The sequence below is a fragment of the Cavia porcellus genome, unplaced genomic scaffold (assembly GCF_034190915.1).
Source record: "Cavia porcellus strain 051 isolate PalLab524CR breed Dunkin Hartley unplaced genomic scaffold, mCavPor4.1 scaffold_31, whole genome shotgun sequence".
NCBI classification, from domain to species: domain Eukaryota; kingdom Metazoa; phylum Chordata; class Mammalia; order Rodentia; family Caviidae; genus Cavia; species Cavia porcellus.
This window is the reverse complement of record NW_026947514.1, coordinates 38,369,360-38,396,821: the sequence shown is the minus strand read 5'-3', so window position 1 is coordinate 38,396,821 and position 27,462 is coordinate 38,369,360. Positions and strand designations below refer to the sequence as shown.

The 27,462-nt window shown below is 36.2% G+C and overlaps 1 protein-coding gene across 1 annotated transcript in view; it reads right to left on the bottom strand.

Annotated features, from left to right (window-relative positions):
- The window catches only part of Kcnh5 (potassium voltage-gated channel subfamily H member 5), a 330,578-nt gene that overhangs the window by 253,791 nt on the left and 49,325 nt on the right, over positions 1 to 27,462 (bottom strand). The window contains exons 3-4 of the mRNA XM_063241526.1: positions 18,767 to 18,873; positions 13,541 to 13,669 (exon numbers count right to left, since the gene is read on the bottom strand). Of these exons, the coding sequence (XP_063097596.1) occupies positions 13,541 to 13,669; positions 18,767 to 18,873 (236 nt within the window). The remainder of the gene's footprint in view (positions 1 to 13,540; positions 13,670 to 18,766; positions 18,874 to 27,462) is intronic.

Sequence of the window (27,462 nt, the reverse complement as noted above, 5' to 3'; positions counted from 1 at the left end):
GAAATGTACTTCAATTGTGTCAAATGATTATTACATCTATTTTATCAGCAATAATGCATTAATAATGAAGCATTAGTATTTATTATAGCAGCTAATAGTACTCTAATAAAAACAGACCTACAGAGTATTTGAGTGAAGATATTCACAAATAAGAGAAAAAGCCCTGTTTTAACAAATCTCACATATTTTCATCTCCCAACATGGCAAAAATGTTTTTTCTCATTAAGAAATGCAGTAATATCTAAAAATTACAGTTAGGTTCTCTATAATCCTAATGTCTTCTGATAGAACAATAGCTCCTAGGGGAAAAGAATGTAAACTTAATGAGAAGGACATTTCTTCTGGGTCTTCAAATTATCAATATTAAAATCATTAATTTCAAAGAATTGTCAATGAAATGTGAAGAAATGAAACAAAACCAATCATATTCTAGTCCTGTCTCAACTATCGTTTCTCTGTGTATCTCAAAAAATCTGATATATTAAATATTTCATTAAACCATTTCATAATTTCTGTAGTATTATAGGATTTACCAAACAACTCCTTAAACACAAAAAATTTTTAAAACTGCTGATCTAAAGGAATGATTTTAATGGCATGATGAAATTTTAGACTATGATAAAAGATGGCGGAAGAAATTCAGGACATACATTATCTTAAAACCTGTCATATCACACTGACAGTGAGAGTGTGCTTTATTACTATTTTTTTATCAGGAACATCAAAGTCTTTATTTTAACAGGGCCTGAGCTGTAGCACAGGAATCCAGTACACAGAAGAGAGCCCTGATAGATTAAAACCCAAGAAGTACTTCTAAAGTGCCACCTACTTAGCAGCTAGCAGTGAGGGTGAGGCATAAAACACGCTGAAATCACGGAATCTTCCAGAAGGCTTGCTGTGAAGTTGGGTATGCAAATGAGGGCCCCAGTTCCCTCCCTTCCTGATCTTAGTCATTCCACAATATCCGCTCCATTCTTCAAAAAGACAACATCATTTGAAGTATCAGGGCAACCACAAAACCCCAAGATGGCTAGAGAGGCAATCAGTCTCTGGATAGAAAATTCCCCAGAATATCACCACAGAGACATTGCTGAACTCATGTCTGTGCTCTAAAAGAATATAGTTATGCATGGGGGTGGTGATAAAAGAGCTCAAGTATGGAAGTTATTGGGGATGTCTGGTCCTTATGAAGAAAGTCAGAAGCAGTCCTAGCAATAGTTTCTAGACCAGAAGTCCTGGAGGAGAGGGTGAAGTTGTGAAGGCACTGGTGGAAAGGAAGCTCCACTAGGACCCTTTAGGAGTAATTACGCAAATTATATCTTTAAACTTCTGGTAAACTTTGTATCTTCCAGACTAAGTAACTCCCATCTTAAGCTGATGATGATGCAAGCTTACTACCAGTGTCTCTAGAGAAGACAAGACCCCATGTAATCACTGTGTATCAAGAGATTTTTATTCTTCTTCTATGCAGGGACAACTGCCTTCAATCAGCTTTGAACCAGTTACAGAAGATGGACCTCTGCCCTTCAGCTCCCTTTGATTAAGGAGGATGAAATCTCTTAGCAGGGATGAGACAGATGAGAAGCCCCTGACTCTTCTATTTTCCCCCTGCAGCTATCTGCCTGCATCCTTTGTTCCTCTTTGGTCCCTAGTGCACTCCTATGGACTGGGAGAGTTTGCTTCATTATCTAGCTATGTCCTCCCTGGCTATCAAACTACCATTTTCTACTTCAACATGAGTGTACTACTAGCCTTTGGACTAATTCTGATTTTACTAAAACTTAGAATTTCTCCCACTATTCAGCTCCTTCTATGTATCCAATAACTAAGTTGGAAAATAAATAAATGGCATCAGTCGATGGAAAGTAGTTCTTCCTCATCGATGGACCTCATGCAAGAGACTAGAATTAAAAAATTAGGTTACAATAATCATAGATATCCCTAATGTTTACCAAATACAATGTCTTAGTTATTTTTTATTTATTGCTGAGACAAAATATCTGATGCACCAAGCTGGGAAAGGAAAGGTTTATTTTTTATAGTTTTTGGAGGTTTTAGTCTATATTTCGTTGGCTCTAAGGCAGGGTGGCATGGCAGGGCCGCAGTTTATGGCGCTGCAAACAGCAAGGCAGAAACAGACAAGAGAGAGAGACATGCCTTTTTTCTGTCATTGCATTGTATGCTGGCTCCACCCCAAATGGGTGTAGCACTGACACCATCAATCTAAGCTAGACAATGAACCAATCACAAATACACAATGCAAATGCATGAGGCCTGGGGGCCACAGACATAAACCATGACATTTCACCCCTGACCCCCAGGACTCATGTACATTTTTTATATAAAAGACATTAGTCTATCTCTAAGAGTTGTTAAAGTCTTAACAGTTTTAGCATTGCTGAAAAGTCTAAGTCCCAACTCTCCCCCAAGATCTGTGGCAAACTCTTAACTGTAACCTCCTGTACAAATGAAACAAGGTTAAACATTTTTGAAATGTAAAGGCACAAGATAAATATTACCATTCCAAAAGTTACAAACAGGGGAATATAAAGCACTGGAAGCAAAGCAAGTCTGCTGCTAGCTGGAGCAGTAGCCAGGCTTTTTTTTTTTTTTTTTTTTTTGCTGTAGAGATCCATTGCTTGGATTGCTGCGCTCTGTGAACCTGATTGTGAAGAAAAGTTTTTCTATGTTGCTGCCATTTTGGAACCTCATGCGGCCTCCGTCGCCATTTTGGAGCATGGTGCTCTGTAGCTTTTTTGTGTGTGTACAAACTCTTTTTACTTTTGCAGTTTTGAGGCTGCAAAGGGAGAAATGCTGCTTTCTGGGATGCCCTAGGACCAGCTTTTTTATCTCTCTGTTTCTCCTCAGCAATCAAAGTCTCAACTCTGTCTTTACAATCTACAGCTTTTCTGGAATTTTTCTTTTGGCCAAACTCACAGTATTGTAAATTATCCTGCTGGACTCTTTGCTCTTGATTTGCAACATAAAGGCTGTCTAAAAGCCCCCAACAATAGCCATGCCACAGACCCAACATTTGACTGCTTTGAAATTTTCTTTTTCAGATTAATCAGTCCATTGCTCTTTGTCTCAGTCTCAGGCAAAGTCTCCGGGCACAAGCAAAATGCAGACAAACTTTCTGCCAACACATAACACACATCATGGGGAGTCCAACAACCAATGTAGTCCTTTTTTTCAGCAGAAACCTCCCAAGCCTGGTCTTTACCATCAGGCTTTTTATCAGACTTTTGGTCTCCTGAGCTCTGACCAGAATCTCCTTTATACAACAGCGTAAGCTGCTCCAGCTCTATGCATCTAGGCAATAGTCTGCACCTTTCCAAACTCTGCCCACAAGCCATTTTTAAAGCCTCTCGAAAAACATGGTCAGGTATAGTCACAGCAAACGACTCCACTCTCAATACCAAATTTTGTCTTAGTTATTTTTTACTCATCGCTGAGAAAAAATATCTGATGCACCAAGTTGGGAAAGGAAAGGTTTATTTCTTACAGTTTTTGGAGGTTTTAGTCTATACTCAGTTGGCTCCAAGGCAGGGTGGCATGGCAGGACTGCAGTTCATGGCAGCTGCAAACAGCATTGCCGAAACCGAAGAGAAAGAGAAAATTCCTTTTTCTTACCATTACATTATGTGCTGGCTCCACCCCTAGATGGGTGTAGCACTGACACCATCAATCCAAAGTAGACAATGAACCAATCACAAATGCACAATGCAAATGCATGAGGCCTCGGGGCCACTGACATAAACCATAACATACAGTGTGCTAAAGATACCAAGAGACATCAAAAGTCACCAGATCTAAAAATTCAACATCAATATTTTTTTTAAAAGTACAGCCTCTATCACCAAAGCACACTCTTCTTCTGAGTGGCATACCTATGTGTCCAAGCCCCAGTGGCTACCTCCTACTAAGCTGTTCTATAGGCAAACATATCCAAAATTCTTACCATCATCACCTCCTCCCCTGTTCCCAACCCTGCATCATACCAGTATTCCTAACCTGGGTAAATTGCGTCAGGATAGTTTCAAATGCCCAAATGAGAAACTCAAAATTTATCATCTTCATTTAAGGATTACCTTAAATTACATAGAAAATTGCATAGAAAAACACTTCTTAGCCTTATAGATTAAAATTTATCAATGAATAGCTCTCAAATTGAATATTCTGCCATCACTTTGTGTCAGACAGTATATCATCTTTCACTGGAGTTAGGTAGCAGAATCTGAAGAAACACATTCACACTGCTCACATAGTTCTTTCTAAAGCACAAATCTGACCATCTCTTTCCCTTCTGTCAACTCTTTAACAACGGTAATACCATTGTTTGGAATGTAAGTAAGTCATTGAGTTTCTGATCCCCAAATATGCACTGTACCTATTGCCTGCCATTCTCCCATACACTTCCCAAAACCAATAGCAAATTAAGTGAAGAAGCAAGAGAAGAAAGGGTAAGGATGGAGACAGGGAGGAGGACATAGAGAGAAGTAAAAAGAACAAAGATGTGTGTTATGTACATGTATCAAGTCCACCATAATATATGCAATCATTATGTACTGCAAGCATGTACTAATATAAAAATTAAAAATTTAAGAAACAAGTTTTTAAAAATCTACTAGGAATTCTTTGTGCACCCCAGGATGTCTCATGTTTCCTTGTTTTTATGTGTTGTAATCATTCTGTCTGCCCGGAATGTCTTTTCCCTCACCAGTTTGTCTCACACTTACTGATACACTCAGTTACAGTAAAGCTTCTCTTTGGAAGCTTCTTTGAACTACCAATAAGAGAGGCATCTTCCTCTGTGCATGAGTACCACAGTATACACACTAATTGTGACAAAAACAACTCTGGCATCGCTGGTGATTAACAAGTCACTTTCACTAATGTATTGTACATCTCTCCACACTCAGCACTAGGTACAGAGTCTGGTGTAAGTTGTGATCAGCCCGCAGTGAATGCTGCTGCAGTGGGTGCTTTCCAGTGGGAAGGCAGGCTTGTGAAGACACCATGTGTGATCATCAGGTCCAGCACTGTGTGAGCTCTGGCCCTTCCCCAGAGTCAAAATGACCAGGCAAGGTAAATTTGAAATGATGCAGGACATCAAGGCAGCCATAACAGGACACATGGACATTTTGTAAATCATAACTTGTTTCATTACTCCAGGCTTTGGTTGAGTTTTCTATACTGGGTAAAAGTGGTGAAGGTGTCCTCAGTTGACAGTAACCATATTAGTCATAACTGTATTGAACACTTACCTGACCATTTCCATTTATTATACAGCTGAATATTAGAATTGTATTGAATATTTCTAATAACTTCCAAATCAGTATTTTATCTACTGAAGGCTCATATATCTAAGATAGGCAATACTGTATTCCCTTTTCACATGTGATCTGGATTAAAAGAGAAAACCATTTTAATTCCCTGTGTACAGTGAAGTTTATCTAAAAATTTTTTTCAAAGTATGAAAGGAGACATTGAAAGAATAAATTCAATGACACAAGGAAAAATACAAATCTTCTTGAATATAAACAGCAGTAAAATGGAATCTATCCTTTTATTTCATAGCATCATGCAGAGAAATAAGTGTGTAAGGAGAGAGACATGGCACAATGAAAACTTAATACCATCCTCTGGTTTTTCATTTGCAAAGTACATTTCACTGTGTGTCTATTAATAAGGAGTCAGTGGTTCCTAATTTAACTATCAAAAATGTTTGATTGAATATCTGTTTATGTGTGTGCATTACTGATCAAGATAATATGTAATATAAAATGTGTATAATACTATCAGTAATATGATCAAGGAATATCTCATCCCTTTACCTTATTTTTGTTTCTTAAAGAAAAATTTTTAGAATAGTGAATATGTAACACTTGTATTTTTTTCTCCAGAGATTAAAAATAAGACTTTCACTGAATAATAGCAGAAAGAAATTGAAAGATGTAACATTAATTCATCATTTCTAAAAGTGTTTTCTATCAGTATATTTTGAGTAAGAGTACACTTCAACATACAAAGTGGGAATTTATTGCATAATATGACTTTAGCTGTCATTTTTTCTATGTTTGGTTGACAATCACCAGTACTGGTACATAGTGGGCACAAAATAGGCCTTTCTTGAATGGATAAGTACATGGATGGATGGATGGATGGATGGATGGATGGATGAGGAAATGAGTTAAAGAGTTACATAGAAGAGCATCTGCATTATATGTTAAAATTAAAAATGCACAAAAGGAAATGTGCTCAGCTTTTGACAGTGTACACATAACTCATACATAAAGGAAGAGCTTTGGGCTGGAGATGGTGGGAAAGGTATTGTAGTGGAGGCTGGGTAAATGACAGGAAGCACTAACCCCCACTGTACAGTCAAACTTTGAAAATGTCAAGCAGCCACACTGTCTAGGTCAGAGGGAGAAAAAGACCCATCAGCAGTTCTAACTTTGCTCAGCGATACATTTACTGATCTCACCTTTACAGAAACCTAACTGGTGTGACTGATTATTCAGCACAGTTCGCTGATGCTACTTAGATGTGGTCGATATGAAGTAATATGAACAGACAGCTGAATATGAAGAGCCTAATACTTGCTCTGTAAGTTGTTCATGGTCTTATGAGAACATTTGCTCTTCTAAAAGCTCAGGATGCCAAGTGCTTCTTAATAAAACATTAGTTTAGCTCTACTGGGTTGCAATTAACCTCTTTGTCATGGACAGCCTACTCTTAAAAATGAAAGGAAGTCACAGAGGCAGTTAAATCAATCTATTTGACTGCAACACAAGATTCTAATCTATAAGAAAAAAAGCTTAGGTAAACAATTATGCTCTTGGGCAAAGCAACTACATGGGATAATTACTCATATTCCATCTGTTGTTTCCTCTCTAAAGAAACACATTTGCTTTCACAAGAAAGTTGCTATTTTTGCTATTATTTTATGTTATTATTTTATTTTATGGCAAGAAGGTGCCATAACTATTTGGCCCAGGATAGCTCAGACCTCAATTATCTTGGTAGTTTTGGAGTCTGTCTGAAAATACTGTACAGTATAAATGTGTAGAGATTTGGGCCATCTATTTTAGAACACATAAGGATAATCAACAGAATGGATTTCTTGGCTGTGATTTCTCCCCTTTGTATTATTATAAATAATGTACCAGATATCATGGTTGAGTTATTTGAACAAAAGTTCCAAGATCTAAATATAGGAACAAAAGATAACAAGCATATTCGGACCCCCTCAATTATTACCTGAAAGTCATCTGTTTGGTTCAAAACATTACAACTCTATCAGAATGACAGTATTCTCTGTGTCTACATAAACCTGGGCTTGGATATGTGCTTAGCTTTTGTAGGGAGTAAAAAGAGCAGGAGATTAAGGGTAATTCTCTTGATGAAAGAAAAAGGCAGCATGATATGAGAGAGACAGAGAAAGAAAGAGAGAGAGAGAAAGAGAGAACATGGATTTGAAGTCAGTCAGATGCTGAATGTCAGGCTCTTCAACAGTAAAATGTAGATAATAATGTTCATTTTCAAAATTATAGAATGAGCAGTAATGAATCTAATAATGAATCAAAGCTAATATCCTTTCCCATCAGTAGGTTTTGTTACTACCCACTACGGTGTAATTCATAGGTATTGTTGACATCACCCACTGCCACTCAGTTTAAGAGCAAAAATAATTAACACTGAATGAAATTTGGTGATCATAAGATTCATTTTCAGAAAACAATTGCATTCAAATTAGCTGGCTGCCATCATATTACGGTTGCTATCCCTGATATGATTCAGGAGTAAAATTAGGAATTAATCCATTTATTGAAGTCTTTCAACCAAATGCTTGAGTTCTCGGTAAAAGTAGCAGTACAAGAAGTAAATTGATGTCAATTCCAATCAATCAATTTTGGCAAATCTTCAAAAGACATAAGCCTTCGCTTCAATCACTAGACCATTTTCACATTAAGGAAACAAAAGCTCTGACTCTGGGATTATGCCCTGGTTTTGCACATGTGTAGATTAATTTATGTGCTATGAATCCCAAGGCACTATTTCCCATATGCCAGAAGAACTTTATCATCAAGTATCTCTTTTAAAAATTTGCAAACACCTTCACCTATTCTTTTACAAACATCCCCAACTCCCTGATCCTTGATTCTTCGCTCATCTTATCACTAAACCAAATCCCCACTTTGGATAAATCAGACTTTTCACCTACTTTTGCATGTGTTCCACTTTGGAACAAAACACAGGGCCATGCTCACAGATTGTGGTCAAGCTCATATCACAAGCTTCAAGAGGACCTTCAACTGGTCACAGCCATGTTGTATTTTGTATTTTCCTCCTCCACTCACTGTTCTATTTTTAGACCAACAGGGCATACCCACTTTTCTCCTTCACATCCTACACTATCCTTACTCCCAGTTGATAACTAAGAATGGAGGATTGATAACCAACAGAGGAAACTGAGGAACGTTTCCACTGTTTGTTGGCTTGTCTGTTTTGCCCACTGGAATATGGCAGAAGGGACTTTGTATCTCCAAGGATATGTTCTCAATCCACATCTTTGATTGGAAAAGATAAATAATTTATGGTAAAGAGAATAAAATATCCCTCAAAAGGTTACAAAGGTCTATGTTAAACATCGCTCAGAACCCAGACAAATAAAAAGTCTACTGTCTCCAAATTCAGGGCTCTGGAACCAAATCATTTTGACATTGTGATGTTATCATAGTACCTTATCTGCTCACTTCCCAAAAGTTTCCTGATCTCCTTTATTCCACTTAAAAAATTGAAAGCTATTATGTAGCAAGATTTCAAAATACACTTTTCTGTATGCCAGCTGCAAAGATATAGTAGAATGATGCCTTCACGGTATAAATATTTCATTTCCTTTTAATATTTCTTATTAAATATACATCTCATATGAATAACAGAAAGCAACTCATATGCAGCATTAAGTTACACTATACAGTACTTCTGCAGTATACTGTTATGTATCTGGAAGTTATGGAGGAGTCTCAAAATAAAAATCTTTTTAATATAAGCTCTTTTGCTAAAAAATTCCGGAATGGGAAGAAGACATTTAACACTGATATTTTTTCACAATGGAGGATGATTTTCTTTATAAATTTTAGTGTATATGTCTACTTACTCCAAAGAATAAAAATCAAGTCATTTGAGTTGTCTGAGACGCATTCAAACATTACATTTGTATAAAGGTGAATAATTCATTCAAAAGACATTGCATCTAACAAAGTACTCTGTGACTCTGATGTGGGCATGGAGAGAGGATAGATAAGTAGACAGGCACTGGGTTCAGCATCAGTGCATTCCCCCAAACTCACTGTAAAATACCGCCCACTTCCGTTTCCACAAATAGATGTGTAGCTACTGACTCTACCAAGTAGGCTTAGCAGGTCAAAACAGTAAGTAGTGAGGCCTATACTTTCCTTGGTCAGTTTCAACTGGTAATTCATGTCACAAAACGAATCACTTAACATAAATAAGACAGAATAATACCCATCCAATATAAATATAAAATTTTTTTAGCAGTGATGAGTGTGACAAAAAGCTTGCCATTTAGGTTACTGATGTTCATGTGTTAAAGCAACAGAAATTCATTTGAAGACAACCATGTATCAATCATTTTGTCTTTTTATTTAGAAATATATCACTTTAAGATATTGCCCACTGTTAGCTGTAGGTTTTTTCACAAATATTCCTTATCAAATTGAAAAAGTTCTACTCTACTAATTTTCTCAAGAGTTTTATCATGAATGGGTGCTGAGCTCTACCAAATGCTTTCACCATGCCAATTGATGATCATACAACTTGCCTCTGCTAGCCCGGTGATGTGGTGGGTTACAGAGCTTGGTTTTTCAATCTTCAAATAGTCATACACATGTAGGATAAATTGCACTTCACTGTCATCTGTAATTTTTGTACATTGTTGGATTCTATGTTTTAAAGAATTTTTATATCTATATTCATAAAAACACTTATCTCTAAATTATCTTTGATATAATGTCTTTGGTTTGAGTACAGGGCACTACTGACATCACAGAATGAATTAGGAAGTTCTTTCTACTTCTGTTTTCTGGAAGAGACATGGATAGTTGGTATTATTTCTTCTCTAAATGATTACTTGAATTTGTTGATGAAACCATTCATAGTTCATGTTTCCTTATATTTGAAAGATTATTCATTATTTATTAAATTTTAATAGATATGTGACAATTGAGATTATCTTTTTTTCCTTGAGTGCATTCTGATAATTTGTGTGTTTCAAGGAATTAGTCTCTTTCCTATAAATTGTCAACAGTGGTTCATGCTTTTCCTTTACTATTCTTTAATGTCTACAAAATGAATAGCATTGGATTTCCTTTAATTTCTAATACTGGTAGTTCATATCTTGTCTATTTTTTCTTAGCCTGCCTAGACATAATAACTTGAGCAATCTTTTCAATGAATTAGCCATAGGTTTTGGTAATTTTTCTCTAAAGTTATCCTTTCTCTTTATTTCATTAATTGTTGCACTCAGGTTGGTTATTTTGTTTGTTTGTTTTGTCTTCAGCCCATTTTGGCTTAAAATACTCTTCTTCGTATAATTCCAAGATGGAATCTTACAGGTCATTGCTTTATGGCTATCTTTTCTCATATATACAGTCCACAAATTTTGTGAGTTATATTTTCATCTTGTTCAAAATACTTTTGTAATTTAAGACTGCTTTTACCCATGGTTGATTTAGAAATGTGTTAATTTTCAAATAAGTGAGGATTTCCAGCTATCTTTCTGATACTGAATTGTAGTTTAACTCCATCACAATCTGAAAACATATATTTTTTTTCAATAGTGGATACTGAACCTAGTACCTTGACCGTGAGTTACAACCCTAGCCAACACACACACACACACACACACACACACACACACACACACACACACTTTTTTATATTAAGCTACTACCTTGCCTCATTAGAGCTTGAACTTGTGATCTTTCTGCCTTAGCCTCTCAGAATGCTCAGACTACAGATGTATATGATCATGGAGAATATACTTTTTAAGATTTCTATTCTTTTAACTTTGTCAAAATGAGCCAGATCCCTGAGTCAGTGCCTTTCATGGACTGTGGGGAAAGAAAACAAGAATTCACCACGAAGCAAACCTTCCCTGTGACCCAGCGCCATGCACTGGCTGTCACTACCTGGGGAACAGCCAGACCCTAACCTTTTCCCATGAGTCAGTGACATTCCTGTGAGTTGTCAACAAGAAGCAAGCCCACCCCATGAACCAGTGCCACGTGTGGGCAGCCGCGGCAGCAAGATAGCCAGACCCCAGCCTGTCCCCGTGAGTCAGTGCCATTCGCAGACTGAGGGGGTAGAGAACCAGAATCCACCAAGAAGCAAACCCTTCCTGTGAGCCAGCACCATGCATGGGCCACTGCCAGGGGGGCACAGCCAGAACCCAGTGACTTGCCCTGCGCCAGCCGGGTAACAAGAAGAGCCAATCCCCCTCCCACTCCCCATGTAAGTAACCTGCTGATCCAGAGAAACACAGACTGAGATGATAGCTATTCAGATGAAATGCAGTCTGATGCTTGTGGTGTCTGGTTGTTTCACTGCCTTTGCAGGTCTAGGGCTGGTGCTCTGATCATCTATTCAGAGGATCACTGTACACAGTGTGGCATCTATGGGGATCTCATTTGAAAGGTGTAGCCATTGTCAATTCCCTATTATCTTGTTTTGAAATCCTGTATCATTTTCATTGTTTTATTGGGTTGGGTTTTATTCTGTTTTGTTTTATTTGATTTTATTGTACTCGATGGAATGGGCAGCTATTTCAAAGACAGCATATATTATGCTAGCCCTTTTGGGCTAGCATAGATATGGTATTTACTTTTGTCTTGTTTGGAAGTCTTTTACTGTATTCATTGTTTTGTTTTTATTGGTTCTATTCTGTTCTGTTTTGTTTTATTTCTATCTCTGAAGGTATCTACAGCTGTTTCAAAGGTGACAAGGGGCACTATGGAAACACTGTTGATTTTATATTGTTTTGAAGTTGTGTGTCAATTACACTGGTTTTTTATGATTGACTTTGTTCCATTTTATTTTGCTTGTTTATATTCTCTTTAAAATAAAATAACATAAAATAAAATAAATTTGTCAAAGTGGGTTTTACAAACCTAGAAGTTGTCTATCTTGGTGAATGCTCCATGTGATGTGGAAAGCATACATTCTCTGGCTTTTGGATGAAGTACCATGACTTTCAACACAAACAAATAAACAGTTAAACCTAAAAACTATTATTCTATTTAAAAAGCCTATCCTGTAAAAAAAATTAAAAATAAAAACAGTATTTACATATATCCTGAATTTCCCAGGCACTGAGTCTATGAGTAAGGAAAGAGGCACCAGTGTTTAAAAACAGTATGAATCCTAAATTGAATACTTCATTTGGAGATAATTTAATAACCTCCATGTTTTCAGAAACATTTACTAGTTAACTATTCTATGTCACAATTAAATAGCTGGCACATTGTGAAATTTCTTCTACAGTTTGATACTAACCAAAAACTGAGCAGATACAATATTGTATACTTGAACTCAGGTGAAAAAATAAACTAATGAGCTTTTTTTCTATAATTATGATTACAGTTGGAAAGCTTAAGACTTCTGTGCCAGTTTTCCCCTTCCTTTTTTTCTTTCAAGAACAAAAGGCCAACATAAAGAGGCAAACACTTCATTTTTATCTCAACAATCTCAATCTTTAAACAAAAGATTTTTTAAAATAACATTTTATAAAAACCACTTTGCAGTCTTTAAAATGCTTGATTTATATGACACCAATTTCTAATTTAAACAAAAGAGAGAATAAATTACAAAGAAAAAGGTACAGGTGCACGTCATGTAGGTCTCTATAGCACTCTCTCTGGATATGATAGTCAACAAGATTCCATTCAGGGGTTTGTTATTTGCCAATCATTCACTTGATGACAAAATTATACTTCCATAATCTATCAATGCCTACTCAAGACAATACAATGTACAATTGAATAAATAAAAGCTGATATGTAACTGAACAACTGAACTAAGAAAAATCTAATCAATTCAACAAAGTTTCATCAACTCATCAAATAAGCTCTCGTAACATATTACTCAAACTATTCAAGAGGCTGTGTACAATTAATTAGTCCTAACGATTATCATGGTGCCATGTTAAAACTTCCTTTATACTGACTCTAAATTCACAGTACTCTATAATACTCCTTTCTTTTACATTACCTCCAATGCTACTATAATTTCAGTTAATCATGTGAACTATTTTGAATTTGCAAAAGCATACTATTTCCATTTAAGTAACACACAGAATGAAACTGATTCTGAGCAACTACTACTATGAAGATGAAGAGACAGAAGGGTCCCGTGGCAGAGTTTTGCTTCCCAGTTCAACCAATAGTTTGCCAAAGTAAGAGGAACATATGTAAGGGACAGGCCCCTTCCTGGCTACAGTGATTCTTGTGAAAATTACCTTTTGTTGAATCATCCTCTATGGGCTGTTTGAACAACGTAATATCCTTGAAAGTGCACAGGAACAAGACCACCTTCTCATGTTCATTTCTTATTGGTGCAATTTGCATGTAAAACCAAACAGGGGTTCCTGAAACAGAGTGAGAGAAAAGACAATACCTGTGACACAGTCACAGCAGTGGCTCGCTCTCCGCCTCCCCCTCCTTCTCCTTTAGCTGCCAGCTGCTATGCCCTGAATTAGCACCAAGACAACAGACCAGACTTCCACTGCTGCAAGGAATTCAAAGAAATCTTCAATTTTATATAAGCTACCAGCTTTTAAAACACATTTTTCAAGCCAAAAAATTGTAAAGTAAAGCACAGGGTGTCACTTCACAAGGCAGGCACGTGAAGACAGTCTTGCTACTTAAGGCCAGCAGTATTTGTAGGTCTGGGCCCCTAAACTGTCACTGCTCATACCACTTTCTGGTTGATATAGTCTTACTGAGCGTGATCAACCCGACCTGTTTCTCTCCTCCTGTCACTTTGACAAGTGTTTCCAATTAACTGCAACAGCAGTACCTGATGCTCTGATGAGTGCTACTCATGGAGGAACATCTGAAAGCTGCTTCTGTCCCAGGTCCTCTCATCAGTCAGGCTGACTTATGGGACCGCTAGGGCTTTGCCTGCCTCCCCTCCTCAGAGAGAAGTCAGCAACTACACTCGATACCTGATGCCACAATGCTCCACCTGGGGCCATGTAGTCAACTTTCAAGAAAAAAACTGTCATGTTCCTGGCCCTCCAGAATCATAGAAAAAACTTGCATGATGAAACTGCCCTTCATGAGCCCCTGCTTCCTGTACCCATTAATCAAAGCATAAGGCTGTAATCTGCCCCTACATCCTTCAAAGAACAGTTACAGTACACTCAGGAGGAGCAGGGCTGTGGAACACACACAGCTCAGGATTTGATAAACTAGGAACTGGCACGTACAAACCATGGCTAAGCAAAAGGATGAGAAATGTCTTCAAAAAATAACAATTCAGTGATAAATTACTGCAGGAAGAGTCTATCAAAATCAAAAGACACATTTTCCACCATATTTTCACCAAGCCATACTGCAATAAAGCCCCTCTACATATTCTGTCTTAAAAATATAAAGGCTTTTGTCAGGTTCAGGATTTGGAGAGTAAAATATGCAGCTATTAAACAATCTCTAATAAGAGGTTATAGTGTCTTCATGACTCCTAATAAAAACCAAATAAGAAGCATTTTTGTACCTGTATTTTAAAAAACAACTCACCTAATATCAGGACAATGAGGAACTTGCCACGGAAACAAGATGAGGTGACTCAACTACTAGACCAAAGAATTAGGAGAACTAAAAAGAGAAGATCCCCAGAAGATTACCATTAACTGAATGGTAATATTCAGTTCTGGTCACCAGGTCTTTTGTACCCCAAAAGGTGCAGGGAAAGACCTGGTTCTTTCCAAAACGATTGCAGAATGAGATAAGGACTCTGAAAAGAATCGTAGCATCTACCAAAGAGACTTATTCTTTGTTTTCTGCTTCACATTTTACACAGTGTATCCAGGAATTGTGGATGATGAGCACAGTCTCACAAATAACCAGCCCCGAATGTCATGTACACATGGCCTACAGCTGTTCCAACACAGGGAGCTTCAGGAAGAGCAGTCATAAACAAAGAAAAAAGGCCATTAAAAATAAGTCATTTCCCAAGGTCCTTTAAAAATCTGAACAGAAAGAGATGGTGTTACATTTCATGGCTTCCCATGAAAACAGCAACTTGTCAAATAAATGCTCAGAGACAGGACTGTCCTAAAAGCTGCTCTCAAATATCAAGGTAAATTTTTTTCAGTTTTTTAACCCATGATGTCAGGCTTCTCCAATCAGACTGAACATCTACCAAGTGGCTAATGAAATATCGTTTCTTCTCGAGATTTGTGGTCCAGGGTTTGGGGGTCTGGGCGATTAGACAGAGACATCTGCTACCACCAGATACTCAGAGTAGCTTTTGGGATTGGTTCCTGGGAGTAACCCCACTGTCCCAGGTTTGCCTGTGTACACAGAGCTATTTAAATCCTCACCCTAGAGATAAAGGCTTCTTTTGCCATTGGAGAAACAGCCCCCTACTAATCAGAACACTGGCTGCAAATGATGATGTCAGTCCTGATACATACTAACAGATAACTCAGTTCCCTCCCTTTGCAAAATGATGTTTAATCTAATTACTTCATGGAAATGTTGGGAGGACTTGTATTGAGACATTCTCAAAACAGTGTTTATGTAGATACACAAATTTTTCTAACATTTTAATGTCACAAGAATATATTTTTTCAATTGACATTTCAAAGCTTTCAGCTCTGTAAGATTTTTTAAAGCCACTTTTAAGTAGATCTCCACCATAATACATAGATAATATCGATCCTTCACATTTAAAAAAAAAAACAAAGTCCAACGCACATAGTATACAACAAAGTGACTAGAGTGTTAACCTATAGTTCCATGGGGTATTAGCAGACATCTACATACAGAAACAGATGTCTGAAAATAACAGAAAGGCCTAAACAAAGGTCAGTTAACAATTGCAATCAATTAACATAAAGCAAACTATCTGAATTACCCAAGAATAATTTTGGAAATATAAGTTTCAAGTTATTACAACATATTTTACAGTAAATAAAATTTCACTGAGGTATTTTTGAGACACTAAGAAACTAAGGACTTGGCTACAATGTTTGAAAAAAAGACAAAGATTTGTTTATTTTGTTTAACTAGTGAATGACCTTAGTAACAAAGAGTGTTCTGAATTTATCTGCTAAACTTGGGGTCCATATCTAAGTTGTTTGAGGGCTAACAAAACAACTGGAAAGTAAGGGGGTCCACGCAGATGGGTCTCCTGTGAATTACCAATATATACTGGATCCAGTGGAAAGAACTAGAAAGCATATACAGCCTGCCATTTCTCTTACAGAAGAAAGAACTAATCATCCAGAATAGACTGTGGTATTTGGCTGTGATTTCAAACAGAAATACCTCTTGCCTTGGTTCTAAAATGAAAGACCATAAAATACTCCCTAAGTGAAACCACTAAAGACAAATCTTCCCACAGTCAAATGTATCACTGTGAAGCACTATCTAGGTTGTTGTTATTCCTTTGATAGTCTATTAACAAATAAGAAAAATCCAATTTTAATTCCAAATATTGCATAGAGATCAGTGTTTTAAGGAATACAGAATAGATTATGCTCCACAAAATCCAACAGGCAGAGAACGAATGTTTCCTGATACAGCCAGAATGTTTCCCAAACTTAGGAACAATTTAGTAACCACCAGTTTCTACTGAAAATAATGGATTTTGCCATCATCTACCATTAACACAAAATAAACTGATCCATCTTAAGAAGTGACTATTGCTGGGGATTTAGCTCAGTGGCATAAGTGCCTGCCCTGCAAGCGCGAGGTCATGAGTTCGATCCCTGGTACTGATTAAAAAAAAAAAGAAGAAGAAGTGACTATTGATTTCAGGGAATAAAACACAATTTGAGAAAGGGCCAAGAAGAGACGTAAGTAGGTGGCCACCCTAAGGTAGAAAACTAGAAGGGGGACTTCATCACTGAGCTCACTCATGGGTTTTCTTTCCCTTCAAATTCTGGCAGAGTCTATCCATATCATAAAGTCTGACATGATTACATACTGGATAGCCAACAATCTCATCCTAGAGAATGGATCAGTACAAAGGTACCAGATGTGAGGGTCGTCTCCTGAAATAATGACTACTTCCTCCGGCCATCCACAAAACAAAGTCTAAGCCATGTTTTTAAAGACACATCTCAAGAAGCTACCAGGAATTCACATGCCACCTGTTTTTGTGTAGAAAAGCAATGGCCCATACCTAGTGTGCGCTATTAACTATAAAAAGAGATTAAATAATTTGTCATTTTTATTTATTGTCACAGCACCTTAAAAAGTTTCCTTGATGACACACAAAAAAGTGGAATTTAGAAACAATGTACAAATTGGGAGAAAATATTTAGAAATGTATTTTAAAAAGGGTTAATATCCAAATATAAAAGAAACTCAAACTATTCAATGGAAAGAAAACAAGTAACTCATTTAAAAGAACTGACATGAATCTGATAAGACATTTCTCAAAAGGTGATATAAAAATGATCCAGGGAACAGGAAAAAATGCTGAATGTTACTAATCACTAAAACTACAATAGGTCACCAATCACCATTATCAGGATGACTATTATCAAAATGAGGGAAGGTAAATTTTAGCAAGGATGTAAAGCAAGGATGGAGAGACACTGTTGGTGTAAATGGAAATTAGTACATCCCATATAGAAAACTACATGGAGACTCCTAAAAATATGAAAAACAAAGCTACCATATGATCTAGCAACTCCACTCCCGGTATTCAGTCAAAGGATCTGAAATCAGTGTATCAAAAAGATATTTAAATTCCAATGTTCACTGCAACACAATTCATAATAGCCAATTAAAGAATCAACTTAAACATCAATCAACAGGCACCTGAAATAAACTATATAGTCACAATGGAATACTACTCAGCCCTTATAAGAAACAAATCCTATTATTTACATCAGTAGGGATGGAAGCGGAGAACATGATGCTGAATGAATCATACAGACCCAGAGAGACAAATACCGTATGTTCTCAATTTAAGTAGAATTTAAAACAATGGAACTTGCAATTAATAAAAGTGCACTGTAAGGGGCTGGGAATTCAGCACAGTGGCATAAGTGCCTGCCTGGCAAATGCGAGGTTGTGAGTTCAATCCCCAGTACAAAAAAAGGTACACTGTATATTTCAAAAGTGCCAAGAGGGTAAATCTCAAATGCTCAAATGTTCTCCACAAAAAAATAAGTATTTTAGGCCATGAATATGTTAATTACTTTATTTAAATATTTTACACTGTATTCTAAAAAATATCACTTTGGACCCAATAAATATATACAACTATAATTTATCAAATTGTAATAAAATTTAAAAATAAAACAAAATACACATTTTGCTCCCATACTTTAAAAAAGTACTCATCATAAGTAATACCATTTATTAATTTAATTCAATCAGTACTCCCTCCCTCTGTTAAAAGAAAGACTAACAAAGGTTAGCTACAATGTAGATGAACTACCATTTACCAAAATACACCATTAAGAAAGAGCTGGTTCATCTTACAAAAGACAAATACCTACTATTTTTTTTGTACAGAAGAACTTCAAAGCAGTTTGACTCGTAGTTGTCAAAAGTCTGCCTGACTTTCTCAATGGTCTTCTTGTCAGTTAATTCCCCATACATAAAACTGTAAAAAAGAATGTTGTTAGTTTTGCTTTGCTTTTAAATTGTTATATAAAAACATACAATAGTCTTTTCTTAATTATATAAATTTGTCTACAAAAGACGGTTACTCCCACACAATAAAGTAAAATATTTAAACCATTTGTGTATATGTGAGGTTAGCAACATAAAGTTACTGAACACATACATAACAAAATGTTAAGCTATGTTTCAATTATGATTGATATCCAAAAATATATAAGAAACTCTTATATATAAGAATATATAAGAAACTTCTTGCTAACAGCTAGCTTTAAAGGGAGAGACAGAAAGATAGGAAAACAATATATAACACACTCTCTCTCTCTCTTTCTCTCTCTCTATATATATATATTCTCCACATATTTATATAGAGAGGGAAAAAGCGAGGGAGATACTCTGCTTTATGCATTCCTCATATGCACAGATTTCAATTATACAGGATTAAATAACAGCAATTCCACAAAAATACAGTTCAAATTTCATTTCTCACAGTAGGTTGACTATATTACAGTTATACAACCACAAACTTCTCTGCTAGGTCTTCAGTCTACAAATCACTAGGCATTCATTGACCATAACCCACTGATTTATTTTCTATGGTTTCAGTTATCCAATTTGACAGTTTTCTAAGAGACAGAAAGTGTTGTTCAAGTGAATTGCCCCCAAATTTTTTTTACAAAGAAATAAAACAATTTAACTCTTATTCTACTTTAAATTACTGTACATTGTGTAAATATTTTACTATTGATTCCATCTCCCTACATTTATTAGTTTTAATTAAGAGTTTTAATTAATATTAAGAGTTTTAATTTTGACAAATAATTAAGAAATCTGCTTAAGGTGACAAGACTCATCCATCAGTCTTTCCACTGAGTATTAAGCACATATTACACGATTTCACGTTTCTTGGTCTTTTTGATGTTTCCATATTACCATAAAAATACAGGATCACAAGTCATGCACCTAACACACTTGCATTCTCATCATTTCAGTTACGTACAAGTGGGCTTCAGGGAGAATAATGTTTTGAGCAGACATACACTATCACTATGGCTATAATACACAAAACAAAAGAGATTAAGGAGTAAGCATCTACATTTCCTAAAAAGTTTCCAATGTCAGCTACAGGGAGGTGCCTGGCAAGGTGGCTGCCTAGCAAAAACAGATATGCCCCACTTTCAAAGGAAGAAAAAAAGCACAACTACCATGAAGTTGGAATACACGGGAGATAGCCAAACACACCACAGATGAAACAGAGGAATTGTGGAATATGAAGACTCTGAATAATCTGGTAGAGAAAGGAATAAAACCTTGTATCCACTGCCCCATCGCCCAAGTTCAGACCAGTCCTATCCTGTGAAAGCCCTCTTTCACTGACAAAAAATAAACAGAAGCCCCAACATCCCACACTGGCACCATCGACACTTGAATTTTTTTGCTACTTGGACTCCTACAGCCCCTCATAAGTAAAAAGTCCAGCTGGGGAGTTGCTGGGGAGTATCCACTACTGCACTGTTTTAGAGGGGGAACCTCTAGGATGTTGCCGCACAGTGTTATTCTGAGAACACAGCTAACTTCACCCCACTTCCACTGGCTGTATGATTCACCTTCCCATACTATAAAAGTGGCTCCACTTCACACAGGTCCCAGAGATTAAGGGGTACATTCTGTATTACAGATGTGCTATAGCCATGGGAACTGTATCACAACTGTCCCGAATCCTGCTGGAGTAGCCCCAGCCCCTTGCAGCCCACAGAGACTGCCAAACACGTTCCTGCCACCACGTATGTGCTCTGTACCTGACCTGCTGAGACCCACTGACGCGGAAGAACATCATCACCCCATACAGCAGGCTAGAGGGGTGCTTTCTAACTACACTGCTACATGCACTACAATCACAGCCCTGCTTCCAGCTGAAGACACTGTGTATGGATTATACTGCAGTGCCCAACTGGAACCAGGTACAGCTTACCAAACCGACACTCTAGTCTAAAACATCTTTTATATGGAAGCCACCATACAAAATTTACAAAAACAACTAATCTACTAGATGTGCAAATATCAACATAGGGTCCCAGAAGTATTTTTTTAAAAAAGTAATATGACGCATACCAAGGAATACAATAACTCCCTAGCAACAAATTCCAAGGGAAAATTGGCAAAATTCCTAAATAAGAATTCAGAAGAATGATTCAAGGAAGTTCCACAAAATGCAAGAGAATACAGACACATGATTCAATAAAATTGGGAAAACAATTCACAAAATGAATATGAAAAAGAACCAAACAGAAACCTTGTAACTGGAGAGATCAGTAAATCACATAAAATATATATATACATACAGACCTAATTTTATAAATCACATGCCATAGGATCTAAAAGGAAAATTAGGATACAGTACAACAATAACTGAGAATTTCAACACCCCCCTTTCATAAAGGACATATCACACAGACAAAAAGTAAAAAAAAAAAAAAAAAAAAAAGAAACGAAATCAGGTATGAATTAGACTACAGATCACGTGGACCTACCAGACACTTATAGGACATGCCATCCAACAGTTAACAGCAAACAATTCAACATATGGACTATCTACAAGAGACTGTAATCCAGGGAACAAAAAAGTTTCAACAAATAGAAGTTCATATCATATTTATCTTCTCTGATATGATGGGAAAAACTTAAATCAACAGCATAAGGAAATTTATAAGTTGTAAAGATACATAGAAACTGGACAACATGCTGCCAAGCAGACAGTACATTGCTGGAAAAAATGGAAAAGAAGTTACAAAATTTGTGAAACAAAACTTAAGCAAATAATATACCAAAACTTATGGATACTGCAGCACTAAGAGGGAAGTTTATAGCAGCAGGTGCTTACATCAAAAAAGCAAAGTTCATGTAAATAAACTAATTAATAAGAACAAATCTAAATCAAAATTCATAGAAGGAAAGAAATAATGAAGGTTGGAATGGAATAAACAAAATGGAGACTAAAACAACAAAAGCTTAATGAAACAGAACTGAATTTTGGAAATACTAACAAAATCAATAAGCATTTAGCTACACTAACCAAGAAAATAATAGGAGACTCAAAATGAAGTCAGAGATTAAACAGAATTACAACTGATACCTCAGAAATAAAAAGGATCATCAGATGCTATTTTGAACAAGTATACACACTAGATTAGAAAATGCAGAAAAAATTGATAAACTTTTGGGAACATGTAAATAAAATTGAATGATGAAGACATAACATCTGAGCTGATCAACAGTATGTAGCAAAACTAATTCAGTAATAACAAAAATTTTCCCAACAAAGAAAAAGCCAAGATGTCTTACTTTTCTCATTGCTGAGACAAAATACCCGATGCCCAATATTAAGGAAGGAAAGGTTTATTTAGCTCACAGTTTGTGGAGGTTTCAGTCTGTATCAGCTGGCTCCAAGACAGGTGTCATGGCAGAGGGGCAACATGGTGGCCGCAGACAGCAAAAGCAGCAAGAGGAGCAAGAAAAATCTCTTTCTGTTCCTCACACTGAATCCAGTCTACCAGGATTAGAGAAGTGCCAATCTAATCAACGGACTGATTCAGCCATCACCCACCCTGATTCCCAGCACCCTTAATCCCAGCATTACACTTCAAATGAGTCACTACAGATTCAGCCACCTCCAAAAAACTCTACAACTGCATGAGGCTTTCAGGGGACATCTAGACACAAACCATAGCACATAACCTCACTACTGAGTACTACAAACCTGTTAAAAAGAATTAATATCATTTCTATTCAAAAACAAAACTGAAAAGTAGGGAACCAGCATTATCATGACACCAAAGGACAAAAAAAAAAAAAACCCTACAGATCAGTATCTGTGACATAGATACGACAGTTCTCAACAAAATACTACCAAATGGAATCTAAACCACACCAAAAATATCAGTCGCTACAAACAAGAGGGGGATTCAAAGTTGTTTTAATATATACAAATCAATAAATACAATGCATCGCATTGAGACAAAGGGAAAAAAACCATACGATCAACTCAAGAGACGCAGAAAATCCATTTAATAAAATTCAATATGCTTTCATGATTAAAAAAAGAATCTGGAAAGTTAGGTATAAAAGAAACATATATAAGTCTAACAAAGGCTACTGATGACAAATCCACAGTAATATACTAAACAGAAAAAATCTGTCTTTCCTGTAAAATCTGGAATAAGGCAAGGTTATCAACTTTACCACCCATATTCAACACAGGATGGAAGAATCACCCAGAGCAATTTGGCCAGAGAAAGAAAAACAGAAAGGAAGAAAATGTGATTATCCTCGTATGCAAATGATACAATTCTACATATACACAAAAAACTAAAGTCACCACCAAAGACTATGAAAACTGATAAATGAATTCAGAAGTTTCAGCATACAAAATCAACACTCAAAAATCAGTATAATTTTATACATGAATGACAAACTTGCTGAGAAAGAAACAATGAAAGCAATCCCATTTCTACAGCCAAAACTTTAAAAAATAACTTGAAATACTTGGAAACAAATTTAACCCAGGGATAAACAACTTCTATAATGAAAATAACAAAATACTGATGAAAGAAACTGAAGACACCAAAATATGAAAGACCTCACACGTTGGCAAAATGTCCACGTGGTTCAAAGTGATGTACAAATTTAATAAAAGCCTATAAAAATATTAATGGTGTTCCTCATAGAAATAGAAAAAAATTCTAAAATTTATGTGGAAGCACAAAAGAACCCAAAGACTCAAGGCATTTTTGAGCAGGAAAATAGACAGACAGACAGACACACACACACACACACACACACACACACACACACACACACTCATACAGCTGGAGCAATCTCAATATCTGACTTCAGGACATACTGAAGAATGGAAACAATCAATAAAGTGAAGGAACAAATATGAAATGGGTGAAATACTTGGCAAACTGACAAAGGGTTAATATCTAGAATACGTAAGGAACTCAAGCACAAAGGAGCAATTTAAAAATGGGCAAATGATCTATATAGTATTTCTCAAAAGAAGAAACAGATGACCACAGCTATTTTAAAAAAGTTCAACATCACTAGCCATCAGATAAATGCAAATCAAAACCACAATGAATATCATCTCACTCTAATCAGAATGGCTACTATTAAAAAAAGAAAAAATAACAAATGCTGATAAGGATGCAAAGAGAAGAAACCTTCTACACAGGTAGGGAGAATATAAATCAATACAGCCACTAAGGAAAGCAGTATATATATTATAAATACACATACCAAAATAAATAAAAGAAGACCTACCATGTGATCCAGCTATCCTGAGTCAATGCAATCAGCACACTAAAGAAATACCTGCATTTCCACATTTATTGCAGCACTGTTCACAAACACCAGTGGTATGGAATCAATTTAGGTGTCTATCAATGGATGACCAAATAAAGAAAATGTGATATTTGTAAATCGTGTAATGTTATTGTCACTTTTTAAAATCCTGTCCATTTTCAACAAAAGAATGGGACTCAACGACATTACGTAAGTAATAAAACTAGACACAGAAAAAAAAAACACCACATGTTCTCTCTCTTACAGGAAAGCTAGAACAGTTAATGTCAAGGTGGAAAAAAGCATTTTAGTAATTGCTAGAAGTTGGGAAGAGGAGAAGGAAAACAAAAGGGCAGTTGTGTAACAGGTACCACAACAATTCTGAGAAACGTGTTGAACTGTTATATAGCAGGTTAACTATAGTTCACAACAACTTTTTCTCTACTTTATGGAGAATCAGAAGAGGAGCCTGAAAGTTTCAAACATAAAGAAATAATGACATGGATAAGCTAATTGCTCCAATTTGATCAATAAACATTGTGTTTACATGGTATTGGAAGAACACACTATCTCCCAGAAATATGTGCACTTTATACGTTAATTTAAAAAAATTTTTCAGCCAGGCATGATGATATATTCCTGGAAACCCAGCACTCTGGAAAGCTGAAGCACAAGGACTGCGAGTCTATTCCTAGCTCGGTAATTTAAGTGATTTAGGGAGATGCCGTCTCAAAATAAAAAGGAATGGAGGATGGCACACTGTGTGAAGACACAAGGTCACTCCCTAGTAACAAAATAAAATAAAACCTAGAAAGGAAGAAGAGAAAATGTTAAGCTTTTTAATGGATGGAAGTCTGTTTTTGCAAGAGAGGCTCAAGAAACAACCATAAGCTACAGAGCATACTTAACTCAAGGGTTACACATCTCTAAAACACCATTTCTGAAGCTCTCAAACATCAGTTGGGAGTCAGTTTTAGAGACATCATCCTATCTATCCTATCATACTCACATAGTTTGATCACTTCTCTCACCAGAAAAAAATAGGTGGCCCTGCTAGATTCTTAATGCTTTTGAAGGGTTAAATGTACATCTTTGCTACATTTTTTTCTTCCAGTTTTCAAGGAGTTTGCTTACTGGCCTGTAGGGAGTGGCTGAAGCAGAAGATTGATACAATGCAGGACCTGTCAGAGAACAATGAATGCCCAGGGCAAACAAGCTTCTCCTCTAGCAAAGAGAATACAAGCCCAAGGCAATCCAAGAAATGGGTTGCTAGGCAAAGGGGAGGCATGTGACCTTATCTTGCTAATATAAATAAAAACTCCTACAGAGGTTGAGCAGTTCCTTTTATCCCATCAGAGGAGGGGGCCCCACCTGACCCAGCCTCTGTCTCTTTTCTGTATGTTCCCATCCTCTCATATCCTTCGCCCTGGGAAAATCTAGAGCTGCAGCCAGGTACTACATTGGCCAGAGACACATCCAAATGTAACGGCACCTAGACACTGCAGTATCTTTTGAGCCCTCTTTAAGAAAAAGAATAGCGGGGGCTGGGGATTTAGCTCAGCGGCATAAGTGCCTGCCTTGCAAGCAGGCAGTCGTGAGTTCGATCCCTGGTACCGATAAAAAGGAAAAAGACAAAAAAAAAAAAAAGAAAAAAAAAGAAAAAGAATAGCAAATCATTACATGAAGTTAGGCATCAAGCCTTGAAAGACATCCACTCAGAGCCCTTGAGGTTGAAGATAAGTTATCCTTATGGAAAATTTGTGCCTCGGTTTACCAATTTATAAAATATTCAGCATGACATTCATAGTTTGTCAGAAAGATCCCATAAAAATTAGTAGGATCCAATAACAATATCATATTATGACTGGACTTACAGGTGAAATCTTATCTTCTACAGTACCTAAGCAACTAAAATTCTAGACACTGACAAATAAAAGGAAGTAGATAAGCAGGCTAAAGGCTGCCTAACCACTGAGGAATCTTGGATCCTGCATTTTCTACTCCATATTAATGTAGTAAAAGAAAATTTTTATCTTTATAATACTAAAATAAGTAAAAGATCTCAGAACAGAATGGCAAACTCAGACCCCATAATCTTACCTCTAGATTAATACACGAAATTTAAGAATCTAGCTGTGAGCAAGCATTACAAAATGCAGTTCATATTGACACTTGAATTTCAAGTCATAAGACTTTTAAGAATATCTTAAAATTACTACAGGTAAACTACAACTCTTCAGAAAGCTACTTCCCACCAAATAATATTCTTCTACACAAGTGAATTTTAGTTAGACAGACTTTTACTTTTATTTTTATTCCAAATATTTTTTAGTAGGAACAAACATTTCAAAGTTTTAGACAAGAACACCTAAGTGATCTGCGGTCAAGAAAGAAGGAAATGAAAGGAGAGAGGGAAATAGACTTGTACCATTATTACTAAATGATAGGTTTCTGATTCAATAAATTAAAACACAATACTCACAATTAACCAAGAGGAAAACATACAAGGTATGATCAAAATATATGGCAAGTATTTAAATTTTTAAAAATGTATTAAAATATAGCTAAATCTTAGAAACAACCAAGATGCCCATCAACTGCAGAGAGGATGAAAAAGATGTGGTACTTTTATACAACAGAATATTACTCAGCTATAAAAAAAAAGATGATCTTGAGGCCTTCATAGGCAAATGGAGACAACTTGAGGCTATCCTCATTAATGAAATAAATAAGAATCATATTTATAAATATCACCTTGTGTCTCTAGTGTAAAAATTAATAAGAAATGCAGGAGTAATAAAACCCAAATTGCTTTTGTAAAAAAGAGAGGAAAAGAAAGTGCTCTAAAGGATATAACTGCATGTATGTTTAAGTGTGTACGATTGATAACCACATTACTAACTTTTTGTTGGATAGCTGAACAGAACTGTTCGCAGTCTCGCTGTTTGAATCCCCACTTGGTATGTTTCACTTTTGTATCTTGAACAACTATTTGTAAGAGGACAATATATAATCATCAACTAGTGATTTTTTACTGTTTCGGTTTTTGAAATTATGTATAATTTCTACCCTTTCTGTTTTGTTTTTTCTTTAGATAAAAAAAATGAAAAATTGTATTACAATAAAAGACTCCTCAAAATACTGCCCCTTGCTTTGAACACACTCATCCCATCAGTTTTGCCACTTGCTGAAGCAGTCTGGAATTCCCTTTTCACGGATTTCTTTACAA